Source organism: Mercenaria mercenaria, chromosome 2, assembly GCF_021730395.1.
Source record: "Mercenaria mercenaria strain notata chromosome 2, MADL_Memer_1, whole genome shotgun sequence".
NCBI classification, from domain to species: domain Eukaryota; kingdom Metazoa; phylum Mollusca; class Bivalvia; order Venerida; family Veneridae; genus Mercenaria; species Mercenaria mercenaria.
In genome coordinates this window covers 18,350,466-18,366,499 of record NC_069362.1, presented here as the reverse complement: position 1 = coordinate 18,366,499, position 16,034 = coordinate 18,350,466, and the positions used below count along the sequence as shown (strand labels likewise).

The 16,034-nt window shown below is 35.2% G+C and overlaps 1 protein-coding gene across 1 annotated transcript in view; it reads left to right on the top strand.

The window, feature by feature from the left end:
* LOC123563409 (mismatch repair endonuclease PMS2-like) overlaps positions 1–16,034 on the top strand; it is a 47,412-nt gene that overhangs the window by 971 nt on the left and 30,407 nt on the right. The window contains exons 2-9 of the mRNA XM_045356191.2: positions 2,423–2,620; positions 3,167–3,253; positions 4,293–4,395; positions 5,967–6,069; positions 11,554–11,723; positions 12,391–12,469; positions 13,187–13,278; positions 14,155–14,254. Of these exons, the coding sequence (XP_045212126.2) occupies positions 2,431–2,620; positions 3,167–3,253; positions 4,293–4,395; positions 5,967–6,069; positions 11,554–11,723; positions 12,391–12,469; positions 13,187–13,278; positions 14,155–14,254 (924 nt within the window). The 5' untranslated portion in view covers positions 2,423–2,430. The remainder of the gene's footprint in view (positions 1–2,422; positions 2,621–3,166; positions 3,254–4,292; positions 4,396–5,966; positions 6,070–11,553; positions 11,724–12,390; positions 12,470–13,186; positions 13,279–14,154; positions 14,255–16,034) is intronic.

Below are 16,034 nucleotides of genomic sequence, written 5' to 3'. Positions count from 1 at the left end.
AAATTAGTTCTGAAATATACACCAAGCATGGACATATGTTTATTTTTAAGACAACTGCGTGACCGACAATTCCACAATCAGTTGCAACAGCAGCCCGATCGCAAAACATACTTGTAAAAAAAGAACAGTAGAGCATTATGCAACGTTAATATATATAGCTATTGAAGCAATTAATAGATTTCTTTATCTGTTGTAAGAAATAACTTACACCATTTGTGACTGCAAATGCTGTTTGATATTTTTATCATATATGCCTAGCGTGGAATTAATGATTTATATAATAATCTAGGACGTAATTTCTTTTCACACGTTGCTTAAAAGATAATTAAGATTATAATTATACCATATATGTGCATAAGGACTCATTATCTTTCCTGTTAGGAATATCTAGCAAAGACGGAATGTGTTTTATTCTTTGATAACTCCAGAATTTTGGCGCTAACTTTTACCGTGGTTTCTTCTGAGTTAAGCTTAATGTCATGTACATAATCTTTAGTAAAACAAATAAGCCTCTTTGACAGCTATCTTTGTGCATTTTGTTAACATTTTGGTAAGTATTTAACACAGATATCATCTGAAATACTTTCTAGCGAGTCATTCGCTAATGTACATTAATCTGCCATTTTGAAAGAAGCTTGTGGGAAACAGCAACAGTAACTAAGGGGCGGAGTTTATTGATCGGTTTACGGATCCATCCATTTGACGCGATCCTAGGAAATATTGATATAATTTTTTCATATGGGCAATATCCCCACTCGCGTCAAACACTCAAAAGACCAAAACAGTTGAAGCAATTACTGATGAAATTTTCATCGCAGCCGATGCTTTACATGCTATAGGTTTAAATGCTGATTATTTCACGAATCGGCCATAAATTCAAATAAAACTTACATGCATCAAAAGGGGATTCAATTCCTTGTTGATTTATGTAAAAATTATCAAATAATACACAAAATTACGAATTTTCTGGTGATTTAAACCTATGTATGTACTGTATACGATTAACGTGTGTATACACGCCAGTATGCGCAAGCGATAAAACCAATAACTTTACATGACTGTGTACTGTGATTCATCTTCCATTATTTGGTCCTTCAAGGTTTTGACGTTTAGATTGCCAGTCACAAATATAAAACAATCTGAACGTCAAATTATTTTGACTAGACTCTCAGTATGCCGTTTTCTCATATAATTCTAGATTAATTCTCAGGGGCCTATGGGATTGTTTTATTCCCAATAACAGATTAACCACTTCATAAACAGTATTTTTGTTTTAGTTTGAAGAAAATTCACTTGTCTTTCAGATGAAGCATAGTCAAACAAATTTGATGTGATCCTACGAAATATTGTAGTGATAGTAGGTTTATAGTCCACTTCCAACAGCCTTGCTGTTGGGTTAACCCTTTAGCGATGTGGTTGAGTGTCCGCATACAGATCTTGAGGACCGGGGTTCGAGCCCTAGTAGCGACCTTGGTATTTTCTCTCCCAGGGCTTACTTTGATATTGAGATAATTTTTTCATAGGGGCTTTATCTCCACACTCATATGACCAGAATAGTGGAGGAATTTCCGATGAATTTTAAATGCTGATTAAGTCACGAATTGACCATAAATTCTACTACACTAGTAAATGTATAATTGTTCTGAATTCATTTTTATGACAGTTTCATATATTGTTGCAAAATCGATTGGATGTAAATTTTACATCCAGTTAAAAGTATGGACAAATCTTCAGTGCTTTCAGTAAGTTAATGCATTCAACTGATGTGTAAAACAAGTTTTTTTGTCTATTGTTGGTGTTTAGCAACTGTGTTTTAATGACTTTTCTACCTTGAACTTGTAAAACCTTTTCAAAGATATTTTACAGAAAACATACGTTTATTGTGTTTAAACATTTGCAGGATCCCGAGGAGCCCAGTACCAATATATCCTGAGGAATTATGAAGATGTTTAAACAGGAAATGAACATGGCGCCAATGCTGTTCTAGCATAAAATGCATAAAATCTAATAAATGAACATACTGTCCCTCAACAGCACTAAATTTCCATGAAATGCGCAGGAATGTCTATGTTGTTTTATCATGTTGATGTCATTTCCTTTTGAATTATCAGTTTTGAGGCCATAAAACATTTACACTTTACCACTGAATGAGCATAATATAAAAAGGTGTTTTAACATCATGTGAGCTTGAGAATCTCTCTGTTGACACACAGTTACTATCCCGTTAAAACATCCCTGAAAAGTAACAAGAACAGCTAGCAGTATTATGTTAAAATTTAGGAAAGGCTTCAAAAATCAAGTTGTTTCTTGAGGTTTGTTAATATCAATTTCTAAGACATTTGCAAGGTGCATGCGTAAGGTGAAGTGCTGATTTTTTTTAACTGAAACTCTGCAAGTGTACTATGATGTTTTTATTTCACAGAGTGAAGAATGGAACAGATAGACACTATTGAGCAAGTGCAAGTAGAAGTAGATGTTAATCACCCTGCAGCAGGAAGTATCAGTGCTATAGACAAGAAGTCTGTCCATCGGATATGCTCGGGTCAGGTTGTTCTAACACTTGCCACAGCAGTGAAGGAACTTCTGGAAAATAGTATTGATGCTGGGGCCACCATTATAGGTAAACAATGTGTGTCAGATACATTAATTAAATGGTTGTAGGTGCACAAGATCGAGGTACAGTCTAGTGGAAATTTTATTTAGACTGTCTTAAATAAAAAGAAAGATTTATGCAAAAGCAGAAACAGGCATTTTAATACAGCTCTGTAGTTCAGTACCATTTTAAAGAAAGGGGTTTTAGAAGCATCATTTACAAAATACTAAAGTTAGCTGTTATCTATTAAAGAAATTTTATTCAGTTGATAAGGTTTAAGTTTTGTAAATAGAAAATCTATAAAGAGATCATTTGGAAGCACAGAACACAATGATAAAATAGCAGACCCTGTTAGATCAAGTCTGTTTACACGAGGTAACAAAATGTCTAACACTCCACACACCACATAGCATGAGCATAAGCGGAATTCTTTTATACAGGTGACATTTAAATGTACTAGATGATCCCAAAGATTAAAAAATGTAACAGAACTGAATCCTAAATACAGGGGAAAAGTTCAGTACAAGAACAAGCATTTTTGCAATATTCACAGGATTTTTTATTGTTTTTCAGACATCAAGTTGAAAGATTATGGAAGTGAACAAATAGAAGTCAGTGATAATGGAAATGGAGTTCATCAGAATAATTTTAAAGGACTAAGTAAGTTCTGGGGCTGTAATCCGTATAAACAACAGCTTTTTAATGACATTGTGCTCTGCTACTGGAACCCTTTCATGTAATACTAGCTTACATAAAAAGCTTTGCCAAAATGTTTTAGTTAAAAAGGCACATAGTTTTTTTATGCCAAAATGATTACAGCAAGTTTTATGAAACCTGCCACGAGGGTTCATCACTTGACTCCAAAGATGTATGTGGAATTTTGAAAACATCTGTTGAGTAGTATCATTCTGAGAAAAATTGCTTTCATGCAAAACTTCAGAAAAAACCTTTGTGAAAAGGGACATAATTTTGATAAAATATTTTGAGTTATGAAACCTGCTCTGAGAGATCATCTTATAATGAATGACTTGTGATGAGTTTGAAAGCATGTACATAGTTCCATAGAAATCTGCTTACATACAAAACTGTTACAAAATTTCTATGTTAAGAAGGGACAAAATTTTGACAAGATAGTTATCTCACTTGTCCTGTGAGTTATCTCATGATGCCAAAGACTTTTATGGAGTTTGAAAGGATTTAGTCATGCAGTTTCTGAAAAACCTGTTTATGTTGCAAAACTAATCAAAGTTTTGAAGTTAGAAATGTAAGCTGGAGTTATGTTACCTGTCCTGCTAGGTCATCTTGTGATGTTGAAGACATGTGTGAAGTTTGAAAAGTATTTGTTGGAGTAGATTTTGAGAAACTTGCATAAATGCAAAACTTTTGTGATGTGGATGCTGATGCGGAGAAAAAGGGAAACAAAAAAAGCTCTGCTGTTTGAGAATTTGAACTGAGAAAAAAATCTAAAGGATCATCTCATTACAGTTTTTGGTCTTCTGATTCAGTTGTTTTGGTCTTCATTTGTGATAAAAGTTTATTTTGTTTGAATGTTGTTTTTTTGTCATGGCATTGCCAGCATTAGCACTTTTTGCACTAAAATATAGACAAGTGCCTATTCCCATAAGAGTGGTTGCTTACACATAGATGTAAGAAAAAACAAAGTCATATGCTCACTTACTGACTGATTCTAACATTTCAGCTTTAAAGCATCACACATCCAAACTACAAGACTTCTCAGACTTGATCAGTGTGGAAACATTTGGGTTTAGAGGGGAGGCTCTCAGCTCACTTTGTGCATTGAGGTATGAAATTCTAGAAATCAATCTAGTAAACTATGTCGGTGAGAAGAAGAATATGTACTGGCAGGTTCTAGGTTTGATCCTTGGCTGATATTGATTTAATGGGTGCAGGCTTTTAAGCATCCCTAAAATTCCTGAACTTTCCTTCTTTTTGAAGTTTTACTAAAATTCTTAAAAAAATGTGAAAATTAAATGTAATTCCTAAATAGACTTGTTAATTATGTCTCCAATCACACAGTGGTGTGGGAGATATATTGATTTACTCCTGTCTGTATGTGTGTCTGTCACAAAGCTTGTCTGCACTCTAAGTCGAATACTTCTCATCCGATCTTCACCAAACTTGAACAAAATGTGTTTGACCATAAGTCTGATAACTGGCCAAATCGGCCCAGGCACTTCAGAATTATGGCCCTTCAATTACCGAAAAACACTCAGATTTTAGGCGCATTCCTGGAGCCAAAAAGGACCCTATACTACTCATAGTATAGGGTCCCTTTTGGCTCCAGGAATGTGCATGCACTCGAGTAGTATAGGGTTCCGTTTGGCTTCATGAATGTGCATGCGCTCTAGTAGCACATGAGTAGTATAGGAGTCCTTTTGGCTTCATGAATGTGCATGCGCTCTAGTAGCACATGAGTAGTATAGGAGTCCTTTTGGCTTCATGAATGTGCATGCGCTCTAGTAGCACGAGTAGTATAAGAGTCCTTTTTTGCTAGATGAATGTGCATGCGCTCTAGTAGTATAGGGTTCCGTTTGGCTTCATGAATGTGCATGAGCTCTAGTAGCACATGAGTAGTATAGGAGTCCTTTTGGCTAGATGAATGTGCATGCGCTCTAGTAGTATAGGGTTCCGTTTGGCTTCATGAATGTGCATGCGCTCTAGAAGCACATGAGTAGTATAGGAGTCCTTTTGGCTTCATGAATGTGCATGCGCTCTAGTAGCACATGAGTAGTATAGGAGTCCTTTTGGCTAGATGAATGTGCATGCGCTCTAGTAGTATAGGGTTCCGTTTGGCTTCATGAATGTGCATGAGCTCTAGTAGCACATGAGTAGTATAGGAGTCCTTTTGGCTAGATGAATGTGCATGCGCTCTAGTAGTATAGGAGTCCAAGTTAGATAACTAGCCAAATCGGCCTAGGCACTTCAGAATTATGGCTCTTGAATTACCCAAAATCAGCCTTTTTACTCTTCAAAGATATATTTATAATGAGTAAACAGTATAATAAAGACTGACTTACTATATAGATGATTAGGCAGTTGTGGGAGACATGCGCTTTTCTCAAAAGCAGCTCTAGTTTGTCTAAAATGGTAAAAAATATATTTAAAAATACTGAAATGTTACAAGTTTGCCATTAAAAATATTAAAAATGGACTGCCAACAAAATTTATCCTCATTTAAATTTGGGACTGTCACATGGACTAAACTGAAATACTGCAGAGCACATCATTTATGAAGTCATTGGCCATTGTGTGCCGAGAATAAGATTTTTCCTTTTTAGCATTTCATAAATAGCATGCTTTTTGGGTTACATAAATGTTGATTCACTGCATGGCAATGTATAATCTGTTACAGTGACATGAGTGTTACTACTCGCCATCAGGATGCTGCTGTCGGTACAAGACTGGAGTTTGACCACAATGGGAAAATCTTGAAGCAGTCCAACCAGGCTAGGCAGGTTGGTAAAACAGCATATTTTTTGATGATCTGTTTCTTACTGACTTAGGATGGTGCTTAGCTAACAGCTGTCTTAAAAAGAGAAACAGTATTCTTGCACACCGGACTGGCGTTTCCGGTGATTTTACCCATGCTGGCAAAACCCATCTGGCACCCCCCATGCCAGATGACTCTCATGCTGTTAAAGGTCCATTACTAAGGGAAAGTGAGTTGGCAATTTTTATGACCCCGAAGGGAGGCATATAGTTTTTGAACCGTCTGTCTGTCTGTCGGTCTGTCAGTCTGTCGGTCTGTCCGCAATTTTCGTGTCCGGTCCATATCTTTGTCATCGATGGATGGATTTTCAAATAACTTGGCATGAATGTGTACCACAGTAAGACGACGTGCAGTGCGCAAGACCCAGGTCCGTAGCTCAAAGGTCAAGGTCACACTTAGACGTTAAAGGATAGTGCATTGATGGGCGTGTCCAGTCCATATCCTTGTCATCGATGGATGGATTTTCAAATAACTTGGCATGAATGTGTACCACAGTAAGACGACGTGCAGTGCGTAAGACCCAGGTCCGTAGCTCAAAGGTCAAGGTCACACTTAGACGTTAAAGGATAGTGCATTGATGGGCGTGTCCGGTCCATATCTTTGTCATCGATGGATGGATTTTCAAATAACTCGGCATGAATGTGTACCACAGTAAAAAGACGTGCAGTGCGCAAGACCCAGGTCCGTAGCTCAAAGGTCAAGGTCACACTTAGACGTTAAAGGATAGTGCATTGATGGGCGTGTCCGGTCCATATCTTTGTCATCGATGGATGGATTTTCAAATAACTTGGCATGAATGTGTACCACAGTAAGACGACGTGCAGTGCGCAAGACCCAGGTCCGTAGCTCAAAGGTCAAGGTCACACTTAGACATTAAAGGATAGTGCATTGATGGGCGTGTCCGGTCCATATCTTTGTCATCGATGGATGGATTTTCAAATAACTTGGCATGAATGTGTACCACAATAAGACGACATGTCACACGCAAGACCCAGGTCCGTAGCTCAAAGGTCAAGGTCACACTTAGACGTTAAAGATCATTTTTCATGATAGTGCATTGATGGGCATGTCCGGTCCATATCTTTGTCATTCATGCATGGATTTTAAAATAACTATGCATGAATGTGTGACACAGTAAGACGATGTGTCGCGCGCAAGACCCAGCTCCATAGGTCAAAGGTCCTAAACTCTAACATCGGCCATAACTATTCATTCAAAGTGCCATCGGGGGCATGTGTCATCCTACGGAGACAGCTCTTGTTTTCATAGCCAGTGCATAGACTTCTGCTAGACACTAAATAATGAAGATTGGCAGGTCAAAATTTACAGAAGATCTTTGGAACTCAAAGAAATGTATGTGTATTGTGTTGAAATTTCAATGAATCGACAGAATGACCCCCCAGGTCTTTTTAACTTTCTTCATACTTCATAGAAAAATAATTGTACATATACTGCGATTTATTTCGAATTTCTACATACCAACTTTCATTTTCCAATAAAATGAAATAGTTTCTGTGCTTTTTAAAAGAAATTAAAATGTTCACTTTCCTTAGTATTGGACCTTTAATGACAACTAGTGGTTCATGCATTGATAATATATTGTTTATGTAAAAATACGAAAAAAGCAGGTACCTTGATATTTTCTCTCCGTTCCTTATAGTATATTTCTCGATTCAAAATACGTTAGTTTATGGTGCGAACATAACGATAAAACTAAAGTGGAACTTTGTTATGATGCGTAACGCAAAACATCATGACGTCACTTCTGCTTACGGACGTTAATTTCACGCGCTTTACTATAAGAAAGAGTGCTACAAAGAAAGTATTTCTACCTGTTATTTGTAAAATACGATATGCAAGAAAAATAATCTGCCAGAATAAAATGCTAACATGTATACGATGTGCAAGAAAAAGTATCAGTCATGTGTTTACGAATTGGATAGAAATATCCGTCCCTCAGCCACCTGCGCATGGGTGGTAATTCGGCAAGCCTCATTACCGCCCAATGCGCAGATGCCCTACGGATATTTCTATCCGATTCGTAAACACATGACAGATATTATTAGCATTGTTATTAATATGTTCGCAGCTGACAGTGTGTTAGTGGCTGATAATTTCTTGTTAATGGCAGGTAGTGTGTCAGGGGCTGAGAGTATGTCATTGGCAGATAAGTGTGTTAGGGGCTGATATTGTGTTTGTAGCTGACAGTCTTTTACTGGCTGACAGTATGTTTAAAGCTGAAAGTGTGCTCATAGTTGATTGTGTGTCAGCGGCTGTGAATGTGTTAGTGGCCTACAATGTATCAGTGGCTGATGGCAAATTATTAGTTGGTACAGTGTAACTTCCGAAAACCGGACCTTCTAAAAACCGGAAACCTTTGAAAACCGCACAAAATTCAAAGTCCCGTTTTTTCTTGTTCTTATTTCTATATACTTTTAACTTCTGAAAACTGGAACTTCCGAATTCTGAAAACCGGACGATTTTTGAAAGACCGTTTATATTTTAACATTTAATTTGACTTCCGAAAACCGAACAGCAAAATATTTGCCAGATTAAGAATGTCACCTGTCCTTAACATATTGTTAATCCAAAAACCACCCATGGCAAGCTGTCAAAATTTTCTTTTGTTTATCTATTAGCTACACGTGTTTATTTTGACACACATTATAATTACAATGAAGTAAATTGAGAAATAATCAACAATTACTATTTTTCAATTTATGAAAAAGTGATGAATTAGATATCTTACTTGTGGATAACTTTCTTAATGTTTGAATGAAAAAAGGTTGGTGTTTTAATTTATTTAGTTACATCAATTAACTATGCATTATCAACATCAACTAAATATTGACGAATTAGGGACTTTAAAGATGGTAAAATATAAGAGGAAAATGTTTGAGTAAATGCCATGATTTTTCATATTCAGAAATGGAAATTTGTTACTGTTCTACATACTTGATTAACCTTAATGTTTGTAATTAATCAAATCATTAATTATTTAATTAAATCTAGTAAGTTAATTATTACTTTATACAAACTTGTACAATCATGAATGATAGTAATCCCCTTTATCCTACGTGTACGAAAACATAACTCTAGTGCACCAAGTCCACTTCGCCAGCAAACTACCAAACTTCTGAATTCCGGAAACTTCCAAATACCGAACTTTTAGGCTGGTCCGGAGGTCGTTCGGTTTTCGGAAGTTACACTGTAGTGTGTTTGATAGTGACTGATAGAGTGTTTGTGGCTCATTGTGTGTTATTAGCTGTAAGCGGTTAATAGAATGTAAGTGGCTGACAGTGAATTTGTGGCTGATAGTATATAAGTGGCTGACAGTGAATTTATGGCTGATAATGTGTTAAAGGCTTATCGTTTGTTTTGTCGCTGACAGTGGGTAAGTCGCGGACAGTGTATTAGTGACTGACAGTGTTTGTTTTACGGTAGTACTGCGTTAGTGGCTGGCAGTATTTGTTAAGTGACTGATACTGTATTATTGACTGGCTGTTAGTTAATGATAGTGGCTGATACTGTATTTGTGGCTGATATTGCATTTCTTGCTGACACTGTACTAGTGACTTACAGTGTGTTAGCTGTTGACAGTTTGTTAGTTGCTGACTGTGTTTGTAGCTGGCCATATGTATAGGCTGACTGTGTTTGTAGCTGGCAATATGTATAGGCTGACTGTGTTTGTAGCTGGCAATATGTATAGGCTGACTGTGTTTGTACCTGGCAATATGTATAGGCTGAGTGTGTTTGAAGCTGACAATATGTAGTGGCTGACTTTGTTTGTAGCTGGCCATATGTATAGGCTGAGTGTGTTTGTAGCTGACAATATGTAGTGGCTGACTGTGTTTGTAGCTGACAATATGTAGCGACTGACTGTGTTTGTAGCTGACAATATGTAGTGGCTAACTGTGTTTGTAGCTGAAAGTATGTAGAGGCTGACTGTGTTTGTAGCTGACAATATGTAGTGGCTGACAGTGTGTTTATAGCTGACATTTGTGTAGTGGCTGACAGTGTGTTCATGGCTGAAAGTGTGTAAGTGGATGACAATTGTAGTATCTGAAAGTGTGTTAGTGGCTGACAATTGTAGTAGCTGATAGTGTGTTAGTCAGTGGTTATCAGTGTTTCAGCTGCTGATAGTGTGTTTGTGGCTGATAGTTTATTAGAGGTTTAATTAGTAGATTGTGGGTTTGGATTTCAGAAAATAATTTTTTAGCTCGACTTTTCGAAGAAAATGTAGAGCTATTGCACGCACCCGGCATCGGCGTCGGTGTCGCCGTTGGTTAAAGTTTTTGATAAAGTCAAATATCTCTGTTACTATCAAAGCTATTGACTTTAAACTTAAAATAGTTATTTACTATCAAAGTCTACACCAGGAGAAACAATCCCCATAACTCTGGTTTGAATTTTGACAGAATTATGCCCCTTTTTAACTTAGAATTTTTGGTTAAAGTTTTTGATAAAGTCAAATATCTCTGTTACTGTCAAAGCTATTGACTTGAAACTTAAAATACTTATTTACCATCAAAATCTACACCAGAAGAAACAATCCCCACAACTCTGATTGAATTTTGACAGAATTATGCCCCTTTTTAACTTAGAATTTTTTGTTAAAATTTTTGAAAAAGTCAAATATCCCTGTTACTATCAAAGCTTTTGACTTGAAACTTAAAATACTTATGTACAATCAAAGTCTTCACCAGAAGAATAATCCCCATAACTCTGATTTGAATTTTGACAGAATTATGCCCCTTTTTAACTTAGAATTTTTTGTTAAAATTTTTGATAAAGTCAAATATCTCTGTTACTATTAAAGCTTTTAACTTGAAACTCAAAATATTATATTTAATATTTACTATCAAAGTCTACACCAGGAGACACAATTCCCATAACTCTGATTTGAATTTTGACAGAATTATGCCCCGTTTTAACTTTAATAGAATGTTTTTAAAAAAATGTTGATGAAGTCAAATATCTCTGTTACTATTAAAGCTTTTGACTTGAAACTCAAAATAGTTATTTTCTATCAAAGTCTACACCAGGAGACACAATTCCCATAACTCTGGTTTGAATTTTGACAGAATTATGTCCGTTTTTAACTTGGATTTTTTTACTAGCAAAGCTCTAATTCAGAGTCAAGCACTGAGAAAAGTCGAGCGCGCTGTCTTACGGACAGCTCTTGTTAAATTTTGAGTCCTGTTGAAATGCAAAGTTTTTTCAACATGTAGAAAGTAGAAAATAGCAAAAGAAATCAAAAACTTGCAAGCAGGGAATGTGTTTGGTTGTAGTTGTTAAAAGAACATTGCAGTTACATATATTGGGTTTTGATACCTGGAAAAATAAGTCAGTGACCAATAATACATTCACAAAATAGTCATCCTTTAACTGGAATATCTGAAACCAGTTCAGACCAGTCACTTTTGATTGTAAGTTTGTTATATGACAGGTTGGAACTACAGTTACTCTCCAGAATCTGTTTAACACACTACCTGTGAGACATAAAGAATTCCAGAGGAACTTAAAGAAGGAATTTGTAAAGATGGTGCAAGTTTTAAATTCCTACTGTATTGTTAGCACTGGTGTGAGAATCACTTGTACAAACCAGACAGGAAAAGGGTAAACATTGGTTCACTATTTTAGAATGTTCATGGGGATATAATTTGTAGATTTCGCCACTTAACACTTAGCCTGCTAAATTTCTAAAATGGACTGGTCCATCATTCAATTTGGGCAACACCATTTATCATACAAAGGGTTGTTCACTGAAAATTTACTGACTGAATAGCAAACAGTGCAGACCGTGATCCATGCAGGCTGATCTTGGTCTGCACTGGTCACAAAGGCAGAATCACTTGCTCCTAGCATGCTAAAGGTTAAAATAATAGGAATGTTTGAGTTCTTCCAAAAAATTAATGATTTTACAATACACCTTCTTATTTTTATGAAAAAATCCAATCAGTAAGTTTAAAAGGAAAATGTTTTTGCTCACGAGTGATCACCCTTTGTCTATTGTCATGTGTCACTGTTAATACTCAGATTTGGCTAAATCTTAATAAGATATGAAAATCTCCGATTAGCTGGAAACTGGTTTATCTGGATGGGGTCAAACACTAAGTCAGGTCATTTGGTTAGGCCATGTGGGTATTTGATGATGGGATCAGTCTTGAAATTACATAAAGGTTTATATGCCTTCTTTCTTCAAGTTTGCAAAATTTCTTCCATACAAATAAAGTTTCTTCTTTTTAAAAGTTCATATTTAAGAACAAAATCATATATTAAATAGGAGCAGATCAACAGTGGTGTCTTCAAAGGGAAATGCAAATATGCTGGAAAATATATCTAATATTTTTGGCCCTAAACAGGTATGTATGAAGTAACCAGTTAATGATTTTATTTGACCTACTTAAAAAAGTATGATACTCTTGTAAAACAAATGTATGGACTGCTGTCATAACTTTTCCACTAAGGATTATTGAATTAATATGTCACTTATTTGTTACATTTTTATATGCTCATTTTGAAACAATGTAACATTATGTGATGGTTTCTGTCTGTCCATCCGCCTGTACGTCCTTCATATTTCCTGTCTGAGGCATGACTTAACAACCATTTAAGGTATTATCTTAAACCTGGCAAAGGTGGCTATCTGTCAGTGAGCAGATTGCATGAATCAGGTTGATAGGATAAAGGTCAAGGTCACAGCCAGATCGAAACAGTCATGTTTTGTGCCTGGAGCACATCTTATAACCATTCAAGATATTGACTTCAAACTTGGTATAAAGGTAGACGGATATGAGACAATGTGCATAGTAGATGTACCAGATCAGAATGTCTAAGGTCAAGATCACAGATTGAGCTCGGATTTCAAATCTGTCTGTCATACTTCATGTCCAGAGCATAACTTAAAAACCTTTTTTAATCACAGAGCATAATTAGTCAAAGTTGTAAGATGTTTGCATGTATCATATAGCATTTGCAAACATATAGGAGTCTATAAAAATCCTTCACCTACTTTATCTGCAGCAACTATTGTTCCTGTACTAGTTAAAACAGCAAAACAGTTCTGTTTTCTATTGCAGCCACAAAGTTTGTTAGAGTTTAAGAAAATTGATCCAAATGATGACCAGTGTTCAGAGTTTGGGATAAAGAAGGACAGTACATCATTATTCAGGTACCATTACACATTGATATAATCTGTGTACAGTTAAGATCTCTATGTACATGAGTTTAAATGTTTTGTGGTAATTAAAACGGCGCATATTTAGTTTCATCTGTAGAAATAGCAGATACTTTGCCTATAAAATTGTTTTATTATCAGTCTGTAATTGTTTTTATCTAGGCTAAATTTCTGTTCATATGCAAGATTTAAAAAGAGTTCTGCATATTTGATAGACTAGAAGTCATGGTGTTATTTCATTTAGCTAGAAAACATAAAATAGAACCTGGACATGGCATACAGAAAGGAAGGAAAATCATCATGCCTATAAATGTCATCTGATGTATACATTAATTTTAGAAAAATGGCAACAATACTTTCTTTCTAAAGATAAAAAAAAATGATAACGCTAATGTTGACATGTGAAATAATTCAAAATAATGCTTTCAAATCTGTGTAAGATTTGCATATTTCTTAAATCATGGACAGATGTCTTCAAAATAAGCACATGAACCTATACATTTTATTTGACCATATAATAATTATGTTGATTTACAACTTCTAAATAGTTTCTTTAAAATATGCATTTATAGAAAAACTTCAGTTTGCAAAAATGTCATCAAAATTTTGATATTCCTATAGACTCCAATTATGAAAACTTGTTTGAGGTCCAATTTGAGGAAAAAATCAAGCACACAACCATGTCTCTTTTTTTTTGCAAGAAAATATATTAGATGCATTCTTAACTTCTGAAGAATTGGGTTTTAAACAATTCTTTTTTTGTTTGATCCAAACTTTCAGAACTACGTTGAAAGTATATGTACTGGTACATGTTCTTTAATGGAATAGAGTAATTTTATGCACATTATACCAAGATGTTTTGTTTTCTAGTATAGAGGGTTATGTGTCAAAGTGTGAACATGGTCAGGGAAGAAGTAGTACAGACAGACAGTTCTTCTTTATTAATGGCAGACCATTTGATTCAAATAAGGTAATACATCTCTTGCTTAGACTGGAGAAGTTAAAAATAGCATGAAATCTGTTGTCATTAACATGCATGTAAGTAGTTGATATTTTTAGCTTGACTATTTGAAGAATAGTGTGAGCTATTCTCTTCAACCAAGTGTTGGCGTCAGTGTCTTAGGCAGCATCACAGTTAAAGTTTTGATTGCAAAATCATATCTTAGTAAATATTGCACCTATTGGATTGAATCTTCACACAAGGCTGCCATCAAGCCTACTGAAATAGAAGTTAGATAACTCTAAATTTCAGTCAGATTATGGTTCTTTTCGGCTAAGAAAAGCTGGATAAAGTTTTGTATGTAACTAACTATCAACCTGTATCTTTGTAACAACTATATTGGATTGAATATTTTTGCAAGATGTCCTTCTCACCCAAGGTCTATTCATAGCTAAGTTAGAAAATTCTTGGTTGACACTGATTTAAGTCACAGCCCTTATCAGACTTAAAAAAATTGGTTGACATTTTACATCTGAGTCAGTATCATTGCTTTAATAAAACTTAATTTTGTAATTGACTGTAATAAAATAAATTAGTTACATGTAATAAAATAATCCAGTTAGTTGAGTCTTGCTAAGTTATAACTTAAGACCCATGTTTAGCTTTGAAATGGTCGAATACCCGAACATGCTGCCGTATGGACAGCTCTTGTTTTCTTTTATTGGTCTATTAGCCTAAGGGGGGTTCAAAGTAAAGAAACCTAAATTGCACTTACTTGCAATGAAAATTGTTAGTAGAGGCATTAAATTTCAATTTGCAAAGACCAGTTCAAGAGAAAGGCAATGCTTTCACAGGTCACCATTTTATCTACCAGTTTAACCATATACAGTTCATCTTTACTTGTAACTGTTAACAAAGGTGGCAGTTTTCATATCCAGAGAATGGCCTTTAAAGGTGCAAAATAAAGACAAATGAATAGACATAAATCTTAAAAAAAGTCTACACATTTTGTAATATATTACTAAACATTATGATAGCCGTGCAATGTTCCCTTGAAATCAACACAAGAACAGAGAAACAAATGATTGTTTCTGTATTTTCTTAGACTGACATGGGGGGTCATTTTGTCCTACTTTCATGTTTATCGTTTTTCTGTAATCGGTCGGAAATTCTTCGGGATCACATGATTTTAAAATTGTTTCAAACGAATATCCGTTTAAAGACCAGGGACAAAATATGATGGTAATTATACACGACTTGCACGAAAAATATGAAATGTACAAAATTTATGTTTAAAATTGACAGTGACACATGTTAGGCCAAGACAATGTGTTTAATGTCTAAAATCTTATTAAATTAATGTAGCCATATGTACATAAATCATTGTATTTAGGTAAATTTCAATCACATTTTGTTTCGGCAGTGTAAGACAGTTATTCATTTATATTCTTAAAACTATACTGAAAAGAGATTAACTGAAAAAGTTTGCAGACGAAGTTGTAAAAACACTTTTATTCGGGAAGGGCCTGAACTGTCCTCCCACAAACTTGTAGTATAGCTGTTTATTACCTGTATTATAAGAATGATTTTCATGAAGGTTTTGTGAGTTACAAAATTGTTGAATTCCATGTGCTAAGTTTGTAAAAATCACGTTATCGTTTGGGCATATAATATATTTTGCATCTATTTATAAATTATAGCCTCGTTTCGGAAGATTCTTCCGAAAAAATCCGAAGATGCTGGACAGGTTCGTAAGCAGTCGGAAAACATACTTCCGGTTTGACATAGGCAACATTTTTTGTTTATTTGT